The sequence below is a fragment of the Gallinula chloropus genome, assembly GCF_964237585.1.
Source record: "Gallinula chloropus genome assembly, chromosome: Z".
NCBI lineage: Eukaryota > Metazoa > Chordata > Aves > Gruiformes > Rallidae > Gallinula > Gallinula chloropus.
In genome coordinates this window covers 22,504,638-22,530,857 of record NC_140089.1, presented here as the reverse complement: position 1 = coordinate 22,530,857, position 26,220 = coordinate 22,504,638, and the positions used below count along the sequence as shown (strand labels likewise).

At 40.8% G+C, this 26,220-nt stretch overlaps 1 protein-coding gene across 1 annotated transcript; it reads right to left on the bottom strand.

Annotated features, from left to right (window-relative positions):
- Nucleotides 1–11,644: 11,644 nt before the first annotated feature.
- ZNF475 (zinc finger protein 475) lies at nt 11,645–22,885 on the bottom strand (the record flags this gene model as incomplete). The annotated part of the gene is made up of 3 exons (XM_084278386.1): nt 11,645–11,796; nt 15,231–15,411; nt 22,181–22,885. 3 exons carry the CDS (start codon nt 22,883–22,885, stop codon nt 11,645–11,647), a joined length of 1,038 nt encoding a protein of 345 aa, XP_084134512.1.
- Between the last annotated feature and the right edge of the window lie 3,335 nt (nt 22,886–26,220).

The window sequence follows — 26,220 nt, the reverse complement described above, 5'->3', positions numbered from 1 at the left end:
TCCCTACACAAGTAGGCAACATCCCTGTACGTTTCCCAGGATACTTGTCCCCACTTTCACTGCCTGTGTAGTTTTGTCTTGCCTTTTAGTTTGACCAGCAGGTCTGGACTCAGCCATGCTGGTCTCTTGCCTCCCTTGCCTAACTTCTTACACCTGGGAATTGAGAGCCCTTGTGCTTTGTTAAAAGCATCCTTAAAGATCCTTCAGCTCTGTTCTGACCTTTTTTCTCTGAGGGCCATTTCCCAGGGTGTCCCATTGACTACCTCCTTGAAGAGCTGCAAGTCAGCTTTCCCGAAATTCAGGGCCTTGACTACACTCCTCATTTGGTTCATACGCCTTAGGACAGCAGACAGCACCTGTGCATGATCACTGCAGCCCAGGCTGCCTCTGATCTTGACATCAGTGTCTTCCCTAACATATTCTTCACGTGCACCGCAGGAACATCTTCTGCATAGTTTTGATTGGAAAGGGCCAGCTTGATTAGTAGACCCCCTAGAGTTAAATAACCTGATGGCATTTGTTAAATGTGTATCCCAGTGTTTGAAGGTCCCACCACCCATTGTTCTCAGTGTAGTCTTTAGCAGCCCATGGTATTGTTCAATTTTCCTGGAGGCTAGTGCATGACAGGGGATGTGATACACCTACTCAGTGCCATGCTCTTTGGCCAGGTGTCTGTGAGGGTGTTTTGGAAATGTGTCACATTGTCTGACTAAATTCTTTCTGGGATGCAGTGTCACCACAGTACATGCTTTTCAAGGCCCAGGATAATGTTTCATGCAGTGGCATGGAACACAGGATATGCTTCCAGCCATCTGATGGTTGCTTCCATCATTGTAAGCACATAGCACTTGCCTTGGAATGTTTGTGGGAGTATGATGTAATCGATCTGCCAGGACTTCCAATTTTGATTTTTCAGCCATCACCCTCCATATCAAAGAGGCTTTAACTGCTTGGCTTGCTTAATTGTAGCATGTTTCACATTCATGGATGATCTGTGAGATAGCATCCATGGTTAGTCCACCCCTTGATCACAATTGCATCTACATGTTCCATCCCTTCCTTGATGGCCTGAGGTGCCATGTGCCCAGCAAGCAATAAATAATTCACCCTTATGTTGCTAGTCCAGATCTACCTGAGCCATTTTAGTCTTAGCAGCCTGATCCATTTGCTTGTTTTGATGTTCTTCAGAGGCCCAGCTCTTGGGTATGTGGGCATCTAAGTGATGTACTTTTATAATCAGGTATACAGTTGCTACAATGGAGCAGCCCAAATGGTTTTGCCCCTGTGCTGCCAGCTGTTCTGCTTCCATTGCTGTCATCACCCCACAGGGTATTCATCACCATCCATGAGTCAGTATAGAGGTAGAGGATTGGCCACTTTTCTCTTTTGAAAATGTCTAGGGTTAGCTAGATGGCTTTGACCTCTGCAAACTGTCTCAATTCACATTCTCCTTCAGTGACTTCTGCAACTTGTCATGTAGGACTCCATGCAAGCCTTCCACCTCTGATGCTTTCCTGCAGTGCAAGGGGACCCATCAGTGTACGGGGCATACTCCTTCCCCTTTTCTGGTAGTTTACTATACAGTGGGGCTTCCCCAGCACATGCCACCTCTTCCTCTGGTGGCATTGCAAAATCTTTGCCTTCTAGACAGTCTATGATCACTTCCAAGATTCCTGGGTGACTGAGATTTCCTATTTGAGTCCACTGTGTGATCAGTGTGACCCAATTAGTCCAAGTAGCATCAATCACATGATGTGTAGAAGGGACCCTCCCTTTGAACATCCAGCCCAGTACTGTCACTTGGGTTGCCAGAAGGAGCTGTGCTTCACTATCAATCACATCCAAAGTAGCTTGAACCCCTTCATATTTTCCAGCATCTCTTTTTCAGTTGGAGTATAACAGGCCTTGGTTCCTCTCTACTTCCAACTCCCAAAGCCCCAGGAGTTGACATTGAGTTTCCCCTGGTGTTTTCTGCCAGAGAGTCTGGGTAGGGCCATTCTCCCCAGCTGCAGCATAGAGCACAATTTTAACATCAGGTCCTGCCTGGACTAGCCCAAGGTCTACTGTTTGATTTAGGGGGCCTACAAGAAAACTGGGGAGGGACTTTTTGGAAGGGCATGTAGTAATAGAATGAGGGGTAATAGTTTTAAATCAGAAAGGGAGAGATTTAGATTAGATGTCAGGAAAAAAATCTTCACTATGAGGGTGGTGAGGCCCTGGAACAGGTTGCCCAAGGAGGTGGTGGATACCCTCTCTCTGGAGGTGTTCAAGGCCAAGTTGGATGGGGCCTTGAGTATCCTGGTCTAGTGAGATGTGTCCCTGTCCATGGAAAAAGGATTTGAATTTGACGATCTTTAAGGTCCCTTCCAGCCCTAACCATTGCATGATTCTAAGATTCTATGATTCTATGATTATATAATTTGTTCATTGCTCAGTGTCCCATTTGAAATTATTTTTCCAGGTCACTTCATAAAGAAGGCATACAGGGAGCCTGCAATTTGGAATATGCATTCTCCAAAAATCCACAATGCCTAAGAAGGCTTGGGTTTTCTTTTTGTTAGTTGGTGGATATACTGTTTCTTGATCATACCCATTGAGATTGGATGGCATCCATCTTGGTTTTTTATTCTTAAAAACTGGATCGCTTGTGCAGGTGTCTTGACCTTCATGTTGTGACAAAACTATGGACTATGTCACTTCTTTCCTCAAAAACTTCCTCTGCTGTGTTGCCCCATATGATGATGTCGTAAGTGTAATGCAGGTACTCTGAAGCTTCACCCTTTTCCAGAGCAGTCTGGATCAGTTCATGGTAGATGGTGGGACTGTGTTTCCACCCCTGGGGCAGTCGATTCCAGGTGTACTGGACACCCCTCCATGTGAAAGCAACCTGTGGCCTGCACTCAGCAGCCAAACGGATCAAGAAAAACACATTAGCGATAAAAACCGTGGCATACCACTTGGCTGCCTTTGACTCCAGTTCATAGTGAAGTTCCAGCATGTCCAGCATGTCAGCATTCGTGGGTAGTATGACTTCATTCAGGCATGATAGTGCAGAGTCAGTCTCCACTCTTCATTAGACTAGTGTGAGAACCTGAGAAACTCTTGACTTAATGTATACACTACAATCACCTAGCAACAACTTAAGCCATCAGTGTGTTATTGACATGGTTCTCATCCTAAATCCAAAACACAAGTCTATACCAGCTACCAGAAAGAAAATTAACTCTATCTCACCCAAACATAAATAGAAATACCCAGGATATTTTTAAAGTTCAGGGAGGTGCAGTTTGGAATTTTACCTTAACAACAAGGAAGTCACATATGCTGAAATATATGCCTGCAAACAGAATATATTAGCCTGTTTGGACCGTCGTGTTTTGACTGGTGTTGAGGTCAGATCTTGCTGAGTTGAAATTAGCCCGACATTTGCATGCAATGCTGCACATTGTAGAATAGCCAGGTTGTTGATCAGCTTCAGTTACAGCTTTTCCTCTCAGAAACCCCCAAACCTCATTGCTGGCCCAAGTAGAACAGATCAGAAACACCTGTATAAATAACCACAGCATAGAAAAGCAGTGCATATGTACTGGAACTCTGCTCTCAACAACCACCATCCTTTTTCTGCTCCACTCTTTATTCATGACAAACATCTTGCTTGCACTGCAGACTGCTATTCCCAATGCCAGCTAGGCATTCATGACAGTTGGCACTGAGAAGAGCAAAGCTTTGACATACCTTCATCCTGATTTTGTCAATAAAGAATATCTCTGAATGGTTCTGCAAGGGCTAGTTCATTTTACTGGTATGGTAGTGCAGCTTTTGGATGCCAAAGAACAGCTATTTCATACTGCTGTTTTAAATAAATAGTTGTATCACTGTAATTGTACTGTGCAGAATTTTCTATGCAATTTTATTTAAATGAATGAAAATACATCATGAAAAGTAAATTTGAAAAGAAAATATTAAAGTCTAGCCCATAATTGAGCCAACAAAGTCACCAGCAAAACAACCATCTGTGAAGAGAGGTGTTGTAATCAGGTTTTGGGCATGAAAAATCTGTAGGACTCAAATAGTGGATGATACAGACAGATGGAGGCTATAAACTGGACTAAGGAAATTCTCAAGAAGCAGAGAGAACAGAATAAGGGCTGTGTTGTGTTAAACTTTGGCTTCAGATAACTATGAGTTGATCTTTCCCTGGATTGCTGGAACTGTATTCTAAAGCAGTGCCAGCTACTAGGGATGAGCGTCCCTGAGCTTTCTGGAGTGCTGTGAAAACCCTAGGCTTGCCTGGAATGTTCACTGTGCACCCCAGACTTATAAGCTAATGGTCTTGGTCTGGCATCACTGACAGGGACCTTCGCACACATGCTAACACCTCCACTACTCTGCATACGAGTTTTCCCTAGAATAGCAGAGTCTACCAACTTGAAGAAGAAAGAAATCAAACTATACCTCTGATAAGATACCAGAAACCTTTCCTTAGTTCTAATAAGAAACTTCAGGACATCTGTAACATGTATGTCCTTGCTGTGAATTCTACAGGATAGGAGTTCTTTCTTCACTCTTAGAAATATTATGCTGCCTAACATTATACTTGTCTCTTGATTATCACCAAGCCCACAGAGCATCATCAGCTCCTTCCTAACAGTGTGACACACCTTTGCAAAAGCCAACATCTCATTCCATCATTTAGACAGCTTACAGTCCTTTAAGCACAGGTGAATCTCTTGACATTGATAAGTACCAGTCTCCTTTGAACATAGACTCACTGGTGATGTAGAAAGGTCTCTTACTACACCTGAAAAGAAACTGCCTGTACAGACTACTTCAAATCACAGTCAAACCTTTGCTAACTGACTGGGGTTAATTTCACTGTCATTCAGGCTAGCTTCACAGACCAATAACATATGGCAAACACCAGAGGACCCACAGATACTTTTCACTGACAGTTTCAGAAGAACTAAGTTGGATGTCCTCCTCTGTCTTTTCAGACATGTAAGTTTTGCTAAACCTGGTATTACCGAAATTGTACTGGGTATTTTTAGTGTCACGTCAGTGAGGAAATTGGTATCTAGGCAGCTTTGTTTCCCAGATGAGTTTACGGTGCATTCACAGGATCCTGGGCAGGTCAAGGTTAAGTATGCAGAACTGGAATGTTGTGATTGTAAGTGCTCATTTATACCCTCAAAGTGAATTAGTTTTTTAAAAATGCAGAGCTTAAATACCACATGCATGGCAGATCAAGCAGCCGCTCTGCCTTCTCTTAGATAAGCCACACAGACTTAGCCTCTTTATTCTCACAGTGTTTTTCAGGCTCTGTGTTCTTTTTCAATCTTATCTTCCCAATGATATAACGTAAATATTACATATTAAGGGATTAAAACCCCTCCAAGTGGTTCTGCTATTTTATTTGAGTTCATCCAACTTCTCACTTTGTAACCTGGAATATGCGGTGTGATCTGTGTCTCTGACTCCTTCTTCCATGCTGCATGTATTTTGCAACCTCATGGCAGTACACTGAGAAGTGTAACTACAAGATATATTTGGAGAAGATACCTTGGTCCAAATGCATCAAACAAGGCTAACTGGTAGAGGAGGGGACGTAAGGAGGGAGACAACTACAAGTAATGTTATAGTGGGGTTTTTTGTACTCACCTAAGTCAGAGGGCCCGTGGGGTTCTCTTTTATAACTACTCAGGTTGCACAATGGACTGCATCATTACCAAGGTCTAGAACCATAGACTGTGCTATGATCTTATTCCTGAAATATCCCATCATCCTCCTAAATGCTAACACACCCAGCACTTGTGCAAAGAGGAAGTAGACAGCAGAAGGAGGTCATGGAAACCTACTTTCATCACAAGCTGCATCTGGAAGTGCACTTTCTTTACATCTTTCCAGCCTTTAAAGCAGGTAAACAATATAACTAAGTTATAGTCAATGTAACTTGTTTTGAATTGCAGGTATTGCAAAAATAAAGTGTGAAATTAAACTGAAAGAACCAGTTTCTTAATTATTTATATTTAAAAGTCCTATGAGCAAACCTAGGTAAATCTTTCTCCCCTCAAGGCACCAGAGGAAGTAAGGACGGCAAAGTTCTTACTCATTTTGAAATCCATGGCCTCTTTCTGACCAGACTGGAAGCTTATCTTCCATTTGTGACTGTTTCTCAAAATTTTATGTCCAGACATCTCACTGATGCTTTGAAGACCTCACCATCCCAGTATGACTCTACAGTCTGATTCAACTTCCAATCCAAGTACAAGTTCTACCGCAGGTCAACTGCTCTTGCCTTCAGAAGCAGTTTTCTCTTGTTATTTACATGACTGACAGGGCTGGGTCCACATTCTTGGAGAGGTGGGGCTCCTGAAGATATGAAGATTTTTAAAAGGTATGTACCTTTCAGTTTCTCCTTTTTAATTTCTACCTTTGCATTTTTCACTATCAAATTGAGAGATACCATTGGCTACTTGTAATATATTCCTTAGACTTTTGCAAACTGTTCTTTTAGCCTGAGCAGACAGGACCCCTGAAGAAAACATTGATACTTTCAACAGCCTCCCTAGAATTCTTTCTGCATGGACCAGCTTTCAGTACTGGGCAATAAAATCAAGCCTAATTCTCAATTATGAAATTCTGTTGTTAAACAAATATAGGCCATGAAACCTTGTGTGCCATCATAAAAACTTCCTGGAACTCATTTGATTAAGGCATATATGCATCAACATCTCATCAATCCTTTAACTTTTCTGGGTCCATCCTATATCCATATGCAAATGTGGGACTTGGCTTCAGTGAGTACAGAATCCAATTTTATGTTTGCAAATCCTGAACTAAAGAATAAGCATATAAACTGTCAGTGGTCAGGAGGCAGCCCTGAAAGCATAATTTCTATACAGTGCTATATATTTTCCAGGTCTATGTTATGCAGAGAGAATCCAAAGATCTATGTAGGTTCTATCTATTTTAAGATAGAAAGTGACATTGCATTTACAAATTTTTCATCCCTCAAGCTATGGTGTGCTAAGTGCTGTTAGTCTTTAAGAAAAAGTGTCCATGAAAATGTTTTGTTAAGGGCTGTTTGGCATATTTTTGCTACTGTCCTTAAAGATGTGAGACCTTTTGAATCTTGTATGGTAACTAAAGGACTGTGACATTCTCAACATGCTCAACTATACCACTTTACGTACAATATTCATCTGCAGTTGTGGGTTTTGAAGTTGTTCAGGTTTTGAAGCCTGCGGTCTTTTAAGCTTTTTAAACTCATCTAACTTGACTATGATCTTAAGGATTGCTTTTCTAAAAGGCTTAATTTTTTTCATTGGTACTGGTAGGTTCAATTGGCTAATCTAAAACATCAGGGATTTGTTTATAGTCTGAAAGTGGATGCTTTCTGTATATTAGGAAGGACATTGAGGTGCTGGAAAGGGTGCAGAGAAGGGCAACTAGCTCGTTGAAGGGTCTGGAGAACAAGTCTTACAAAGAGAGGTTGAGGAAGCTGGGACTGTTCAGCCTGGAGAAGAGGAGGCTGAGGGGAGACATTATCATGCTGTACAGCTACCAGAAAGAAGGTTGTAGTGGCATGGGTGTTGGCCTCTTCTCCCTAGCGACTAATGATAGGACAAGAAGAAATGGTCTGAAGTTGATCCAAGGAAGGTTTAGATTGAGTATTAGGGAAAATTTCCTTACCAAAAGAGTGATGAAGCATGGGAAGAGGTGATGGAGTCACTGTCCTTGCAGGTGTTTAAAAAACGGGTAGACAAGGTGCTTTGGGAGATGGTTTGGTGGTTATGGTGATGTAGGGCTGACAGTTGGACTTGATGGTCTTGAAGGTCTTTTCCAACATGGCTGATTGTACAATTCTGTTTTGTTTGGGAATAGTTTCAGCTGCTATCACACTTGTGGCAAACTAGATGGAATGTCATTGTTTTTGAAGTACAGGAAAACATTTTTTCAGCTCTTTAGATGAGTTGTGTGAGTAGGAAATGTGGGATTGCGTTGGAAATTACCACAAACCAACAGTGAACAAGATAAGGTTAAGGGACAAATCACTAAAGTACAGAAACAAAGCTAGTAAAATAGGTCAATTTCTCATTTCCTTTTCCTCTTCTGCAAAAAAGTCAGAATGAGAAATGCCAAGCAATCATGCAAAATGCTCTTTAGATCTCATTTCAACTCTGTTGAGAGCAAACTATGAAGGCACTATCAGTGTTTCTCCCAGTCAAAAAATCTTGCCAGAGAACACTATCAACATCATCACAAACAGCAACAGGGACAGTTAGATCAGCAGAAAAACTCAGGACAGAGTAACCTAGAGATGTGAGCGACAGTGATCTCTTGTCTGTGTGTGAAAGGGAACAATATGCACACCCATGTCAGTGCTTTTGATATTTCTATATATTTTCAAAATCATTACCCCAATAATGTTGTTGAGGGAAGAGAATGTTGCAGCCTCTGAGATCTTTCTGAGAGACATTGCCTGCTGCTGAGTTCCTGCATCCTCTGGTCTCACCAATCAGTGACCTCGCAGGCCAGTGTTGGCTTGCCTCTGTGAGTGGTGAGGCTCACTATTTCACAGGTCCCATGTTAAGTTCAGAGCTCATCAGCAATCACCTATAAGCAGAGGCAGCTCTTAATATGAAAAATCCTCACTTGACTGTCTCCAAGGCTTATGTGGAAACCATACTTCAGGCTTATGGCCTCGGGACCTCCCATACAGTGGTATTTCTGGGCAAGACACAACAGCACACTGAAAGCACAGTTATTATCAGTACTCTTGTGATGTTTATAAACACTCCGCTCAGCTCATCAGGCAGATTTTATTGCTTGTTGGGATAATAATTCAGAAAATAAAAAAATAGACAAGAGTAGAGCTGAGAATGAAACACAGAAAAACTGCTATGGGTGAAATTTCTGACAGATCTTAAGCCATTAGGAACCAGAGTCCAACTTTCAGAGTGACACAGGGACTCTGACATCTGAATCCCACCCAAAAGCAGGGCTATATTCTTAATGCCAAAGACTGTAATGACTCTGCAAAGGCTGTTTAGCTTCTTCAAAACAGTCTTAAACAGTCTTAAAGTGACTCATAATGAAGCTTGATGACTCAGTGAGGCAGATGTAGCCAAAAAATGCTTATCATATCTGACAAAAGGCAGAGGGTCATAGAAGAGGAAGAGGATTCCAAGGAGAGGAAGAAGGGACAGAAAAGTGGGATTGCATTACATCCATAATCCTCAATTACCAAGAGGCTTTTCAGTAGGCTGGCACTTGATGTGAATTACAACAGCCTCCAGGGTCTTGAAATTGCCTGACAACAGCTCCTAGGAGCCAGCATAGCAATTACAGACCAGTGCCCCCGTTGTTGTTGCCTGAAGCCACATGCCTCCTCCCAGCCAAAAGGAGGAGGGATGGCACTAGTTCAGCTCCACCAGTGACCCTCCTTACACTGGAGACACTAACAAGGACAGATCTGCAGGCTTTACAGGGCTTTGCATTGTAGAACAGCAACTGAACCTTTGACTTCTGAAGATATCTATCTTCAGACAATACAATTCCCATTCTGAAGATGAAAGGGTTGCTGAGGTGCCATTGATTGTTTTGGAAATTATTTTCACCAAAGAATGCTGGTACCTCTCCCAGTTTGAATTCACAGCCCTCCAGGGCTGGAGCCAGGAGTGTTCCTCTAATAACAGAACAATGATATTACTTCTTATTTCACTGATACCACAAATCACACAGCTTGATAGCCTGGAAAAGAAAAGTTGCTGGTACCTATATTTCATTTTAGTGTTTATGAAGACATCCACTTCATCTGAAGTACAACAGTAAGTGTGAATGCTCTCAGAAAAGTCACATTGGTCGCACAATACGTAACAGCAAGCTCCAGACCTTTAAGCCTGCAGGTGAAAACATGCATGAGGTACACTTTCTTTTGTGCTATCAGAAAGCCTACGTGGCTGGTTTTAAGGATTTATATTGGATTTGGTCATACCTTTCAAATAACCTCACTGACTGCTTAATAAAACACTTCAGAGTTTGCAATATAATACTGAAAGTGCTCTCTGTTGTACCTTGTTAAAGTGAGTATTAATTCCTTCATTTGTTTAACCTACTCAATGATGTATTTTGGCATTGGTTCTGCTACATAGCATAATAGCATTTTTTGAAATATAGCACATTCAAACACTTTCTCACTCCTTTCTTGTGTAATACCTACCTTTCTTGCCCACACTGGCACTCTATTACGGTCACATTTGGCACAGAGGGCAGTGTGGTATTTTATGGAAGACATCTGGCAAACCATACTTGTTTTGGTTTGACATAAAAATATGATGTTTTTTACCAAGTTAATGACAAAGATGTGCTCCTCTAACTTGTAAATTCTTGGGCATGATCCATTTATTGAGCTGCAATAAATCACATGGTCAGTATCATTCTTAAGCAACACATGGTCCATGAAGGGTGGTGCTCTGAGATGCTTTCTAAAATCGGTCTCTGCTTCCACACTATGGCTGGATCCCTTTACATGGGAATGTTTCACTTGTTTCACAAGAGCTTCATGAGCTGCACTCATGAGTGTTCCATAGATTTAAGCTCCGAGTGGGAGTCAATGAGTAGTCTTGTGACAAAGACGGACAAGGGAACACACACGTGGACACACACACACACAAATCCCCAAATCAACAAATCCAAAGGACCTACTTTATTTGTCTTATTAGTGAAGTTCAGCTGGAGGTCCTTACACTAACTAGACTAGAGGGGAACCAAAATTGTCAAAGACTTAATTTTCCTGATCAACTTCACTCTGGCTTTACTTTCAGTCAATGAGTTACTCCTCATTGAAATTCTCATTTGCAAAAGGTTGTCTGAAGTTTCAGTTTCTGAAACAGAGGAAGGGACATGTAGCCAATGTCCCTGCAGACAAGACAGCTTCTGACATTATACCACCTCTCCCAGTCTAACAGATCTGTTGAAAGACCATGAGTTAGACCTCTGTGGCATACTCTCTTGGGGTCTCTGCAGTGAAAGACCTCTTAACAATGTTGGTCATTTCCTTCTGTCCTTCGTTGAATATAAAGAAACAAACATGCTCTTTAGAATTAGCAAAGCATGCAAGAGGCACAACGTCTTTCAAAGGTCTGGATAGATAAATCTGAAAGGCTGTGAAAGGTGTGTGGCTGAAGGACATCTCACATTTGAGTAAAAGAGAGGAAGGCAGCACAGCAATTCAGAAAGCAACCTGCCAGGATTCTTCACTTGGGTTCTCCTGCACCAAAGCAAGCAGGAGAAGGAAGATGAGACCTAACATTGCTTTCAAGTATTTATATACCATCCCTCTCAAATTGTGGTTGCAAGGTGATGCTACCTGACTGACAGAAATGAGAGATCATTTTTGCTACTGCTGGGCTAAAACCAAAATCACTATATTTGGCCTTACACTACAGTTTTACTCTGGAGGTTTTTGGATCATGTAATCTGAGGACATGCTGCAGTTTTGATGCTCATGGTTCTCCAGCTGGATTTTATTTCTCTCATAGGTTGGGTGAAAGGTATGGGTGCATGTGTGTGTATTCAAGCATATGGGGAGGGGGAGGAGGTGAGCATGCATGCATATGTATGTGTGTGTGTTACATCCACTTCACATTGCAGACTTTGGTTTACAGGACTTCTGGTGGACAATCAGTCTGTCTGGAAGAAAAGTACGCCCACAAATATCACATGGAACTAGCTGGTTCTGGGCACTGATCCAGGCAGCCTCATTTAAAGAATCAAGATCATAGAAACCTTTGGCTGGAAAATAAAAAAAAAAAAAAAAAGGAAAAAAAAAAAGAAAACGTATCAGCTTTCATTCTGGAGACCCACATTCAACTCTTCATGGAAAATATTTTCAGGAAATACCTGTTGACTGAGCCTTTCAGTTTAACCAAACCATATTGCTTTTGAAAATGAAAAAAGAAAGAAAAGAAAGAAGCAAAAGAGTAAAAAATACATAAAAAAGCCTCTGCTTTTTGTCCCAGGGGTTGAATTAAATTAACTTCAAACTGGATCATTTTGTATTGTATGAGAGCACAGAGAAAACATCATGCTGTGTGTTATGATATGCATTCTCAGCTAATTATTAACATCTTTGCATACATACTATTATCAGCAAATTTCACTTTTTGGCTTTACTTCAAGTTCTGTTTAATGAGCATGTGTTATCTGACCATGGCAATGGGCGGGAGCATATCATACTTGAGAATATGCTCTTTGTACTGCTCTGAACAAGGGGTCCAATTTTCTTCCTGTTGAAGTCTATGCAAGTTTTGCCAAGTGGAGTAAAGCTTAGGTAAGCCCAAAACCTTACAGACAGAACCTACTGTTCTTTTAAGCCACAACTTCCAGTGAGGTCATTGCACTGATGCATCTATTGTCATCTAAATACTAAACCAGTCTTACCCTCAGTTATTTTCCACTGCGGGAAGAGTGACTGGTCTGAAAGCTCAGGAGCATTCCTCAAACACTCACATCAGATGTATTTTCAAGATTTTATTTGAGTGTAAAAAAAGTCTTGTTTACTTTCATCTTGAAAGGGACTTTTACATAGTGTTGTTTCAAACTGATTTCCAAAAAAGCCAGGTAGGTTGCTTAATACCTGGATTTAGATCTTAAGAGTTTACATTTGAAGTGAATGCATAAAAAATTCTACCTGGCTTGATTTGAAGATGTTTTTGCGTCACCCTCCTCAAAAGGTATGGCAGTACAGAAAAGGACTAAAAAACTTATTTTGTTTTTGAACTGTTAATACCAGACACTTTTTAAAAGAAAAGGATTTCTGCATTTAAAAATACTCCATGGTTTCTGTCACTGGCACATGATAGAGCTCTTCATTAAAGGCCCATACAGTTTTAATATGATTCATATCCAATGGTTCACATAACCACAATAAGCCTTAGATCTCTTAATATGCCTGTTCCTAATGTTCTTTTTGTTAGAAGAGCACCCAAGTAGTGTTTCTTTTCTTGGCTGAGACAAATATCCCCTTAGCTTGCAGGAAATGAATGTGTATTTTCTGTACTTTGGAAAGTTTATTGAAAATAAAAAAAAAAAAAAAGAAAGAGAGAGAAAGAGATGACTTTCTCCTTGCAGGCATGTGTTAGGCATTCCACAAACAAAACACTGTGTAATCAGGGCAGCGGTTGTCTTCCCGTGACACTTGAGTTTTCAGAAAGAGATTTATGTAAGTTATAAAAAGTTTTATGTAAGCAGTTAATATTTCTGAGCTTTTTTTGAACATCGTCTGTTCCATTCAACAACAGAGGTAACCCCTCCTCCCTAAGGTGAGAAACTGAGAGACATGCAGTACGTGCATGTGGTCTCAAGGTCAGTTATAGCATTTACCAGATGATCTAGAGTAAACCTTACGGAAAAAGCTCAACACTGAGATTATTTTCTCGAGGCCAGGAGCATGAGGCAACTGCAGGGGGAACAACAGTTTTAGCTCAAGCTACAGAACTGATCAGACTTGCATCAGCAGGCATTTAGGGACAGATGCTGGAAGGAGGTCAGTGCCCCCTGGGGAACCATGGGCACACACCACCTCACAGGAGATGCGTGGCGCCTGATATGACTCATTGCATAAATGAGACAATTTTCTGATTCATATCTGGGACCCTTCTGCTGGATTGTTCTCTCAAAGAGTGGTTGTCGCTCTGCTTCCACTCCCTCAAAATAAGAATAGCGCATTTCAAAATAACCTGATTTGTTCTTTCACATCCTTTCCTTTCAGATGGAATTCTCATTTTCTCCATCTTTTTTTTAACCACACAACATGCAATAATTAAAAAAAGCTTAACAAGAAAAAGAACTCTTTTTGTTGTTAACTACAATGAAAATGTCTTTTGAACCTATCTTTTACTGTAGATTCAACTCTGCTGCTTGGCATCTGTTAACCAAGTCCTGGTTTGATATTATTTGAGCTGTGATTATTATTATTTTGAACAGCTGGTTAGTATTCTCAGTGATCCTGCTCTCTTCTGTGTCTGTCTTCTGGGGACATATTTCTTTGTACTGCTGTAAACTGATCTAGTGTATGACTCTTTCACAGTGAGTTGTAGGAGAATTTGTCTACTTTTCCAGACACTGGGAGAAGCTGCGGGAAATTACAGTGAATATAAAAAAAAAAAAGGGGGGGGGGAGAATTAACTGCCTGTGAGCAAGTGGTCCAAACTTGGCCCAAAGTAGCTCTGAGCAGCTGGCATGGCCAAGGAAAGCATCCAGATGAAATGGTGAAATAACTTTATGTGGGAATGGGGAAGATGTGGGAGCAGCTTCCAGGCAAAGCACAGATAAAATTTCTTTTTGGTCCTACAGTGAGCACACACCCCTGGGATACACATGGGAGCCCAGTTCTGTCAGATGCTGGGGATCGTCAGTTTTCACTGACTTAAAGAAGTGGGATCCAGGGATCTTTCAAAACAGAACTCACAGGACAAACACACAAAACTGGCAGAAATAAAAAGTTCAGTTTATAATGCGTGTATTTTTTCCCCACTGTGTTTTTAATGTCTTACAAAGAAAGCTTCTAAGGCTTGTAAATAAAAAGGGATCAACAACATCCTATAACATGGAAGTTCATTGTATAAGGTACTGTAATTTTATCTATATTTTACTGAAAACCTAAAACTACAACATATGCTATAGGCACCTCAATTTCCACCAGTCATTGCACATCTAAAATCGTATTTTTTATTGTACCACTTATTTTTGAGGCCACTCACTATTTACTACTGCTAAGTGCTAATGTCAGGCTTTTTTACAACTGATGCTATAGGTGTATAACCTGGCTGAATTATCTATCCCTATGTTGCCTGAAGGGTATTTTATTTTGATGACATTATGTGTCAAGTCTGCACAGTTATCTCGGATGCTCTTGCTCATTTTAAAATACACCTTTCTACAGCACTGAAAGTCGTCAGTGTCAAGCAGGTTACTAATCTTTGTTTTGATTCAGAACATACTGACTCAGGAAGAGGACTGTCCCAGGAGGTATATCCTACCAGGCAATGCCTACTCTTACTTCTCATGGATGCAGCACAAAAAGCTTAGAACGAGCTGTGATGGCTACCTTCTCTTCAGAGTAAAATGGAGAAAGGAGTACTTGCAAAGTAAACTATTTTCCTTTCCTCCCACTTCCTCCCCACTCCTCCCCCTTCCCCCATCTCTTCATTCAGTCTGTAGCTTACCTTGTAAGGGACTGACTTCAGGCTTTTTGGGCTCTGGCCTTCTCAAGTGCTTGGGTAGCATGTCATTCTCCTGGTGCCATTTTTTCAGGCATTGTGGCTCATGGATACTAATAGATTTTGTTCCGTACTCACGGCCACATATGTAACAAAGCACTGCTGGTGGACGCCTTGTCACTTGTGCCTGTAAATAACCATTGTGAAGAATAAAAAATATTGTTCTCGGCACTACTTTGGATTGAAACAATCATGTATATAAAGAAACTTATGCATATCTATGGAACTGCAACTTTCAGTTTTGTTTTGCCTGAATTCAGTCTTGAAGCAATATTACCCCATTGACTGGCCACCTGGAACAGGTAGGGACCTTCTTCAGCTACTGGGCTGAAAATTAATGCATATTACCTAATTAATACTTAGCTATGTAGGTTTTAGCCTTTTTATTTTCACACTATCAAGTTTATGGAAATGCTGATTCTTAAGTCCTCTGCTTGGTCAGATTGCTGCAGCACAGCGTCCATCTTAAATACTGAAGCCCTGCTAAGTTGCATGGACAGCAGCAACAAAACCTTCCTCAGATGAACTGCCAGTGTGTAGTGCAGTAGCAGAAAGACCCCACGTCCAGGTAGAACACAGCTAGACCTCTATGTCCAGCCTTAGAATGTCTCTTGAGTTGGACAGTGAGGGCAGCTGTCCCAAGCCTGTGATTCTGGCCCTTATCCCTGCATTACTTCTGCCACAGATGGGATGGCGGGTGGATTTACTGGCCTTGAAGGATTAAAACCAATCCAGGGTAGGTCAGGACTTGGGGGGGGAAAGAAGGAACTGTTGCTTGTCTATCCCAAAGGCCTCAGTGTGAACTTTGCCAGTGATGCAGCAAGGGCAGAACTGGACTCCAGGCAAGTTGTTGTTTCCTCACTTCAGATCTGCTTTTGTTTGCAGAGAAAAACAGCTCAATGGAAGAAAAAAAATTGCTCAACCCCAAACCCCACAAATACATATTCTGAGCTTGGAAAATATATAATTACTGTGGTATTGCAGATTATGGACCTGACTGTGTCCTTAGGCATGTTCTGGGCTAGGCGTCGTGTCAATACCAGCCCTGCTCCAGGAGTAGCCTAAGAACGTACTGCAGAGATGGCTCTGAGGCACACTGATGTGTCTCACAACTGCCAGCACTTCCTGCACTCCTGACTGCAAATACCAGTAAAAGATGAGCTATTCCTTGCCCTCCTAAAGGTAGAGGAACAGCCATGCCAAGACCAAACACAGGAAACCTTTCTCACTCAAACAAGAGAGATGGGACTTTCATTTTTTCCTCTGCTGCTGTGTAAGACAAAGCGTAACCTGTTCCAGTATTTCTGACTCTCTGTCAGCCCATCAATGTATTCAAGAAATTCTGGGCAGCTCTTCTTGCATTTATGCTACAGTCTGAAAATGTCATTAGTGAACAATCTGCATAAGCTTTCTTTCCTGTATCACACATGTAAACTCAATTACATGAAGAAATACTACTCTACGAAGTGTATTTTTGCTGGGAAAAGTTTGACTTTGTCTGGAAAGTTCTCACAGTCAATTGAAATATAACTTATCCAAAGAAAGTCTTTCCAAGGACATTTTCGTCCTCTTAACTTTCAAATGAAATTTCCATAGCCATCTTTGATAACAAGGCATTATATATTTATTCTTTATATATATGTATATATATAAAACCTGCTTTCTATTCATAGCTGATTATAGCAACATCTGTTTCATGGATTCCCTCTAATTTTTCATTATTAATTTTTTGGTTACTTTCTTACTTCAGCTCTTGAGGTAGACATTGTCTGATTTGGAGATATGACTGGGTCCAATTGCAGAGCCTTATGAAGGCAGTGTATGTTTCTTTGTAGACTCTGGAGAGCTTTAGAGAAGCATTCTATAGTATAAACTCTTGAGGTCTGGGTACTCATTTCTGTGTGCATGCTTTCTGTAGGAATGCTTACAGCATTTTAGAAATGGTTTTCTAAAAAAATGCTAGGTGTAAAACCAGTGGTAACACATTTTTCATTAGCTACATTCCTGCCATTCAGTCAAATAGATTATTTATTAGCTGCAAATTAGGAAGAAAGCAATTTGATTTATATTCAGTTTGTAGGAACACTTTACACCCTACCAGAATGGAAAAAAGGAATCCTAGTACAAATGGAAATCACACTTACTTAACCTGCACTCTTACAATCATTTCCACTATGTGGGTCACTATGATAAAAGCAAATCTGTTGCTTCAAGGAGACTCAACATTCTGATATGAGACAGGTAAAAAATCGCTTAAAAATTAATTGCTCCCAATAAATTTAACACATGCACAGAAATATAGTTGTTAAAATCAAATAGCTTTTTTATCTTTGGGACCTTTCCTCAGTGAATGGCGATAGTCTTTTATCTCTGACAAGTTTGTTCAAATCTATTACGCTTGTTCTAAAGTAGTTGTGATGTCCTACTATTGAACTGATGCCAGAGACCTGCAAGACAAAAGTTATTGATCTCCATCCAGCACAATCTGGATACATTCCCACAGTTCTGAGATGGGTCTTTTTGGTAACCTAAAGACTGAATGATCCCTGACTGTGATCCTTCCATATCCCAACAGAGCATTTATAAGTGCAGTTTCTGCTGGGACTGAGCAAAACCAGGCCCGAAGCTGAATAGAGAATCTGTTTTCCAAAGTGATCCATTTGTATTGATTTGTAACTAAATCCCACTGGGCAACAAAAAAAAAAAATGTTTAGGAAATCTGTTCAAGGAGTAATGTCTCTGTTTTGTAGCTTCCACAATTAAATATGGTACAGAAACAATAGCAGAGACCAGAATGAATTAAAAGGAATCAGATCACTCTAAGAATGGAATATTTTTTTCCAGAAATGTAGTAAATTTGATCCACCACCGCAGACTAAATCAAATATACAACTCCTTCTCTGCAAATAAACGTATGTTAAAAAGCTAAAAAATAAGACCTGAAGGACAGTATCATCACAGTTAGTAGTACCAGGGTTTTTGTTGCTTAACTATGGAATCCAAGGTATGATAAGCTTTATTTGGAATTTCTACAGCTCATGATATTTATCCCTCATTTCTTTTTCTTTTCTGAGTGTGCCTATCCCAAATGTCACATCTGGAAGCCTGCAGTTTGAAACTAAACTATTTTTGGAATTACCACAATTTTCCAACCCAAACTACTCACAGGCCAGTGGCAGTGGCAGTGTCTGCTCACTGCTTTGTTTTTCACTTTTTAAAAGGGTTGTAGGGAAAGTCTGTTCCTGAGGATACGTGGTATTATAAAAATACCTACAAATACCTAACAGTGCAGTTAGGCTTTCCTCTGGTGTCTCAGTATTTTCTTTTTTCTCCAAGACTGCTAAGTATGTCTGTGTGACCATGAATGAAGTTATTTAGCTCAGAGGACTACACAACTATGTATTTTCAATAGACCTGACATTACTTGAGGCTAGCCCCAGGCTGCTGTTAGGGTGTTACATGAGGTCAAATCCTCTCATACTGCACAAGGCTTTTAATTTCTTTTTAAATACACCCAATAAGACTGACTCCCAAAACCCTCTCCATAAATATTTATCATTCAGTACTGCACAGATCCCCACCTTTCTATTTAATTATCCACGTATTTTAATAGAAGGAGGGAAGGCCACCTGTTCTAGGCCAGAGTTCTGGTCACAGGCTTGAATCCTCCAAGAAAAAACTAGAATAAGCCATTTGATTCTCCATGTGCTATCTTTTAAAAGAAATACATAAGTGTAGTGTTCATGGCCCTAGTGCAAAAGCAGAAAGGCAGAAAGCTCAATCATACCCAACAACAGCAAGTTTCATTCACACCATCCTTCACTGTCCATTCTCATCTAACTTCCTGTATTTGCAAATATATTTGTCATTATTGTCCCAAGAAGATGTTCAAAACTTTTGCACCTGAACCAAAGAAAGCATATCATTATCTTCCCACCTTCATTAGAATTACACCGCATCTGAAGGAGTTCTACTTTTATCAAGTGACTAAATGACTTTATGCTAGAACAAAATGCATCAGCATCTTGTTGTTACATGAGTTTTCAAGACATGCTATGTTAAAATACATTACAGTACAGTAAAGTAAGATCACTGAAATCTTTTTTTTAGGTAGTGAACTCGGTAAGAAGAAAACAGCAGATGGCAGCACCAGATGCTAGTGACACATCTGATAGGATTTTAGGATCAGCGTTATCTGTTGTCAAAAAAACTGTAACGTATACTCACAGCAAGTCATTAAGGCTCACATGCAGCAGGCCTATGAGAGACTTAAAAAGCACACTCTGCTGTGGTGTAAGTCTGAGTTTCAGTAGTTGCAGGAGTCACTTCCATTGTCTGAGGTATCGCAGCAAATGACAAAACAGACTTTCTGAGCTGATGTGATCCTTGAAGCACAAATCTGTTGTTTGTTTTACACAGACAGACTTGATTAAGTCATGGGTTCATGCATTCTGAGAACAAGGAAAGTTGGTGGAAGAGAAGGTACACACAGGCTGTTGGGCCTCCAGCTCTATAGGCATTTAATGCCAAACTGAGTGTTTGGCAGTAATGATACAGGTCTAGGTGATCCTGCACTTGCTGTGATACACAGAGCTCCATGACAGAGGCATGCAGGCAAACATGCTTGCAGTTGCAAAGTTAAAATGCAGTATTACAGTTCTTAAATAGACTTACATATTTTTAGTTTGGGGGGTTTTGTTTTGTTTTGTTTTGGTTTTCCCAGTTATTCCTTCCCTCTGGTGTTTTGCTGAATCAGGACTTTAAACAGGTAATTAAATAATTCACGGGCACAGTGCATAGATCTTTTTAAGTGAGACACAGACCGCCCCAAATGCTTTCCCACCAGGATCAAATCAGATGGCTATTTCACTCCAGTACTGCTATACTTTAAAAGAATTAATGAGCATCTGAGTAGCTGGTAAGGTAAACAAAATCAAACCCATATGTTGGAAAAAGAAGATGACAGTAGAGGAGACCCAGACCTTGTCTAGGGTCATAGTGAATCTGCAGTCCTTCTGTGAGCTTAGGGCTTTTCAACACCCTTCAATGTTGTGGACCTTTCAAGACTTATAACAGGAGTCTGAGAATTGTCACACAAAGAATCTAAACCTATGGAGAAATAGGCTTCCTTTGACAACATCTTCAGAGCAGTTTGCCAGTCCCACACAACCCCTGGGATTACAGGATATTTCATTCTTTCTAATCCTATGTCTGCCTTTAAAGTGCACTTCTGTACAAAAGTACAGCTCTAAAAATAATAAAATAAAGGCTCTCAGAGAGGTAAAATCCATCATCCCTTCCTGAAAGTCATTGTTACGAATAAAGTCCTTCAGAGTCAATTACAAACTGCAAACTGTGCAGCCTCATTAGCTCTGCTGCAACAGATGAACTGTAACTGCTTAGAAGTAAATGAGGAAACCTTTTGTTCAGAAGGAAGAGCAGATCTGAACACATTTCATTCTGGGTCTAGAGAGCTCACAGAAGTAAAAAGTGGTAATTATGTTGTTGTTCAACAAGTCAGCAGATGTGACTGAGTCCACTCAGGGAGCAGATATGTTGTGCAAGACATTTTTACAGAGTCACTCTCAATGCCAAACCACACTCTAAACTCTTTTTTACAACATATTAAGCATGGAACACCTCCACCCCCACCCCCGCCTTTTTAAAAAAAAACCCAAAACAGATTTATGTGTGATGGACAAACATCTCTTCATCATGCCAATGCCTCTCCTTGAACCTCACCTTTGGACCAACACCAGTTCTTTGGTAAATGGTACAATATAGTGTAACACAAGAACATCTCCTTCCTGTAGCTATAGATGCACCTGTGTGGAGTTCTTTGACTGTTTGTGGGTTGGTTATTTGAAATCTATTGATAAAAGACCCGAGGAGTGGGTCAAAGCTGCCAATATCAACTAGTGGCCTTAAAGAGGATAATAGAAAAATTACTCATACCGTCTTTATTTTCATGTTTGTTAGGGTAATGCTATTACCTCCATTTCAGTCAATGTCTGGAAGACTGAAATACAGCATGCTTTGACTTTTAAAATGTTTTTAGAAATGCTCTGCATAGTGCTGCATTCCTTTGGTGACTGAGAAAACTAAATCCCATTTTCGAAAGTCATGTAGGCAATCAGGAATCCAGCCCCCATTGGAAGAAAAAAAAAAAAAGCAAAAAAGCGCCTTTTATTTTAGACACTGGGCCTAAATTTAGACATCTATCTTTTTACAAAAGTCCTGGCCAAAAGACAGCTTGTGCAGAAACAAATGCAGGAAAAAAGTGCCATTTTCCAAAACCTTGTGTAGTTTTTGGATAATGTGAATCAGCTTCTTTATTCTTGGATCTTGAATCAAATTCAGTGGAAATAAATGTGCAGTCTTATTTACTTTGTTGTTGTTATACTGAGTTGCTGTCTTTGAACATGTAGTCCTCAGTAAATTCATGTTCATGCCAAGGTTAAGAATAATGGTAAAAAATGAAAATTACTGGAGTGCTTACAGGACAATGAAACATTGTATTCTACCTTACCTAAATGAAAAAACCTAATACCTGCTAAAAACATATAACTTTCAAAGCTTGCCTAAGCTACCCAAGAGAATCTGCTAGGGAACTATGGCACACAATGGTCCCTTTGGGGGGCATAACTCTCAGAAAACCTCAGAGAGGTTTCCTTTTGAGAGGAAAATCAAAATAAATAGGAATAGGTAGTTTCCCTTACACACATGGTATTCTCCTTTCCTGTACCTACTATTCAGCAGAGAAACATTTGCACAGAGTCAAAAGATCCTTCTGAAGGAAGGTGATTTTCAATGTAGTGGGAATCCCATCTCCCCTGGAGTGCCTGGCGTCAAATTGCATCCACACCTTTTCATACAGCACGTGCTTGCCAATTTACCTTGTCTGATGCGGCTGGTGCAGCCCCACTCTTTTGCTGACGGGTCTTCGATGGATCATCATGCGCTGGGCCAGTCCCAGATCTTGGGCCTTTACCAGATTTACGGGGGCTAGAGCTTGACAGCCCCACACTGCTGCTGCCTCCTCTGCAGCTCCTTTGGTGCACAACGAGAGAGTCAGGAAGGAAGGTTCGGCCGCAGTTTCCACAGGGCAGGAGCTGGGCTTGAGCGCTCTGACAAGCTGCCTCATTTTCAGCTGTAAGCGCACAGGAACCACCAGAGGGGACCTCAGGTTTCCTGGGCTCCGGTCTTCTGAGATGCCTTGGTAGCTGATTGTTTTCAATATGCCACTTCTCTAGGCACTGGGGTTCATGTATAGAAATAGACTGTGACCCAAACTCTCTGCCACAGATATAGCATACCCTGAAGAGAGGTCTTCTTGGTGGGATGATGGGCCGATTGGGTGGTTTCTGGGACATGTTTGAAGAATCTGACCCTTTTGATATTATTGCAGTACCCGGTCGTCTCTTCTGAGCTCCAGCTTCTGGATGTACTACTTTGGGCAAAATTCTGGGAAGACCTGAAACGTTGGATAGTGAAACCTGCTCTGAAGGCAAGATGTTATTCAAACTAGCAGGGATCTCTTCAGCACTTGTCAGAGCATTACAAATTTTGGCCACACGCTTTTTCTTGACATTTGTTTCCATGAAGGGTGCATTTCAACAAACTTACACATAAGGGCTTGGGAAATGGTTATTCAGCATGATGCTCCACCTTCTTCATTCAGTTTCATGAGCTGGAATATACTTCAAGGCTTGAAAACTGCACCTAATGTCCATTTCAGTAGAGAAAAAGGGTTTCTGTGTGGTTTTGGTTTCCCTTTTGGTTTTATGCGATCCTGAAACAAGTTAGATCAGTACATATCAATAAATACCATCTCTTTTGTGAAGGTTACCAACTAGCAGTTTATCACAAAGATCAGTTTACCATACTAATCTGTCATACTTTTAAGTAGGAGACAAATAACATCAAATATATCCTACCCCTAATGATCAGCTGAACAACATATATCTGAAATTTTGGTCTCAGGGGGTGTAAAGTCATGAAGGAGATGAAAGGATACCTGTTTGCACAAACCGAAGCTGCTGAAATACATGTGTTTTTTTGAATATAGTCAATATGCTTAATTTTCAGAACTGGTATTTCTGACAGTATGTAATTTCTAAGTCAGTTATGCTGACAGTTGTTGATAGTATTGTGTCCAGTTCTGGGCTCAGTTCAATGACACAGAACTCCTTGAAAGAGTCTAGTGCAGAGCCACCAAGGTGATTAAGGGAGTGGAACACTTTCCTTATGAGGAAAGGCTGAGGGAGCTGGGTCTGTTCAGCTTGGAGAAGACTGAGGGGTGACCGTATTAATGTTTGTAAATATGTCAAGGACGAGAGTCAGGAGGACAGAGCCAGGCTCTTCTCAGTGATGGGCAGTGATAGGACAAGGGGCAACAGGTGCAAGCTGGAGCATAGGAAGTTCCATGTGAAGATAAGGAGGAACTTTTTCACTGTAAGGGTGATGGAGCACTGGGACAGGCTGCTCAGACAGGTGGAGTCTCCTTCTCGAGATATTCAGAACCTGCCTGGACACATTCCTGTGTGATTTAGTCTGGGTGATCCTGCTCTGGCAGAGGGGTTGGACTAAACGATCTTTTGAGGTCCCTTCCAACTCCTAACGTTCTGTGATTCTGTGATAGCTATACGTAATTTCCCTGTCTCACAAGAAATATCCCTTAGTAGAGGGATATTTCCCTTAGTAGAGGGATGTTAATATCCAGTCTCCAAATGGGCAGCCACCAAGGAAGATGTACTTGATCTGTAGGTTGAAGGAAATTATTAGGCCCCTTTAGTCAGCATTTGTGAGGTGGTATCCCAGATTCTCTGACCACTACAGGATAGATATTAATAAAATGGAGGAATTTTATCAATAAGATTTACTGAGATGCTTCGGGGGCTATAAAGCCTATGCCATATGAGGAGAAGCTAAAGTCACTGTGTGTGCTTCATCTCAACAAGACAGCACTAAACATATTTCGTTTTTTCAATTTGCAGCCTATCCCTGTACACAGACAACTTTGTGCTGTATCACTTATATGCTCATTTCTCTGAGACAATCTTTTGCACGGGACCTCCAAGGATTAGAAAATAAAATTCAGACTGTAAGCATGTAACAGTAGAGGTTATAGCTTTGTTGCAAGAATACAAAATAGCTAGCAGGCTGGCTTTACTCATAAGCAAGACAAAAGGGTACATAGGTTGTAGGTCACTTTGCTGCCACCAACCAACCTGCTCGGAATGTCTCTTTTGTCATATCCCCATGGGAGACTTTGTTCCCACTCAAGAGCCTTTTCACCGTTATCACTCTCAACTCTGAACTCAGAAATTGAATTTTACTACACCCAAGGGCAAAGACAGAGTTTTGTCATCACTCTGCAGATTACTAACTTAAATTTTGCCTGTGACACTGAGAAGCAACGTTTCTAGTCTCACAAATATTCTAGGGGATACCTTAAGGACATGGACAACAGTGAAAAGACAAGTTGTCTCCAGGTTCACATGGTAAGTCATCCTCTTGCCAGGCACACAAAGATGTTTAGATTGCTGCATTCACTCTGCTTGCTTAAATGTTCACAACGCTGCATATTCCAGGAACACTTGTTACACTTTCTCATTTCACAAAATCTCCTGTGAGGCTCGGATCTGTTTGTATGCAAACTGGAAGATGTGAAGACCATCAGAGCCAATCTGTGATTTGTACTGGAAGGAGCCTCTGTGAACAACCGTGTTGCAGTTAGCTGTTAAAAATAAATTTTTTGAGGGGCATTATACCTAGCACTCAACACCTCCTTTAAAACTCCATTGGATATCTGCACTTTGGGGAAAAAAATAGCAAAAGACAAGGCTGTAGCATCCTCTCATTCCTGAAGCTATCAGGGAATTGTATAATGTATGTATAAGGACACACAAAACTGTAGCACTGGAATTTTTGTTTCAAATGTAAAAAACACCCCCTTCCCCTTTTGTTTTTTATCTGACACCTACACAATGTACAATTGTGAAATACCGAGTGGAAAAGCATACTACAAGCCAACAAAGGTTACAAGCAATTCGAACAGTGGCAATTAACACTTGGGCAGCTAGCTGGCTTAAACCTGGTGCTATCCCATATTAAAGAAATAGTTTTTGTCCTCACCAGCAATATTCCCTTAATGCAAAAAGCTTCACTGTGTAGAAAGTATTACAAAAGCTATTTGTAAAACAAATCCCAAAGCCCTTCTCTTGTTTTCCTTTAAGAAGACCTAAATTTCCTGACCTTAACTTTATGGAAGGCTGATGACTTTGTACCATTTGCAGGAGTCTGCCAGTTTTGACCAGGTTGTGCTTCAGTTGTGATTCAGGTAGGTGAATGGTTCAACGCGATGTGAAACTTAAATTTGCAAACTAGCATTGCGGCTACTCTGCTGTAAGGACCTTTCAAAGACTGGGAGAATTTCCAAGGAGGGTGGCCTGTTGGATGAATCCAACTTGGGAAGTAGCCAAGCTCTTTAGGAGGATGAAGGGAATGGAGAGCCAGGGAAACATTAAAGGGTCATGAAGGCAGGGGAGATAAGGGTTATTGGAGGGTCACAGGAAGGGAGCATCAGAAAGTTCAGCTACACTTCAGGGAACTTCTGAACTTTGCAAGGTCCTATTTATGTCCTATTTATTGATTTATGTCAGAACGATACTTTCTGCTACCTGAGAGGCTTCTTAAAGTAACAGTGAATGTCAAACTGCCTGCCACATGAAGAATGTTTGGTGACTAAATCTGTTATGATTACGAATGAATCAGTCAATAAAAGATGCTATAAACAACCTATTAAAAATACAACCTATTGTTGGATTTCCAAGCTTGCTATTGTAAATACTTCATAGGAGAATTATGTTTCCTTGTGGGGATTACACCATTTGGTCTACATTTATTCCTGCCAAGTTGACTGTTATTTGGAAAC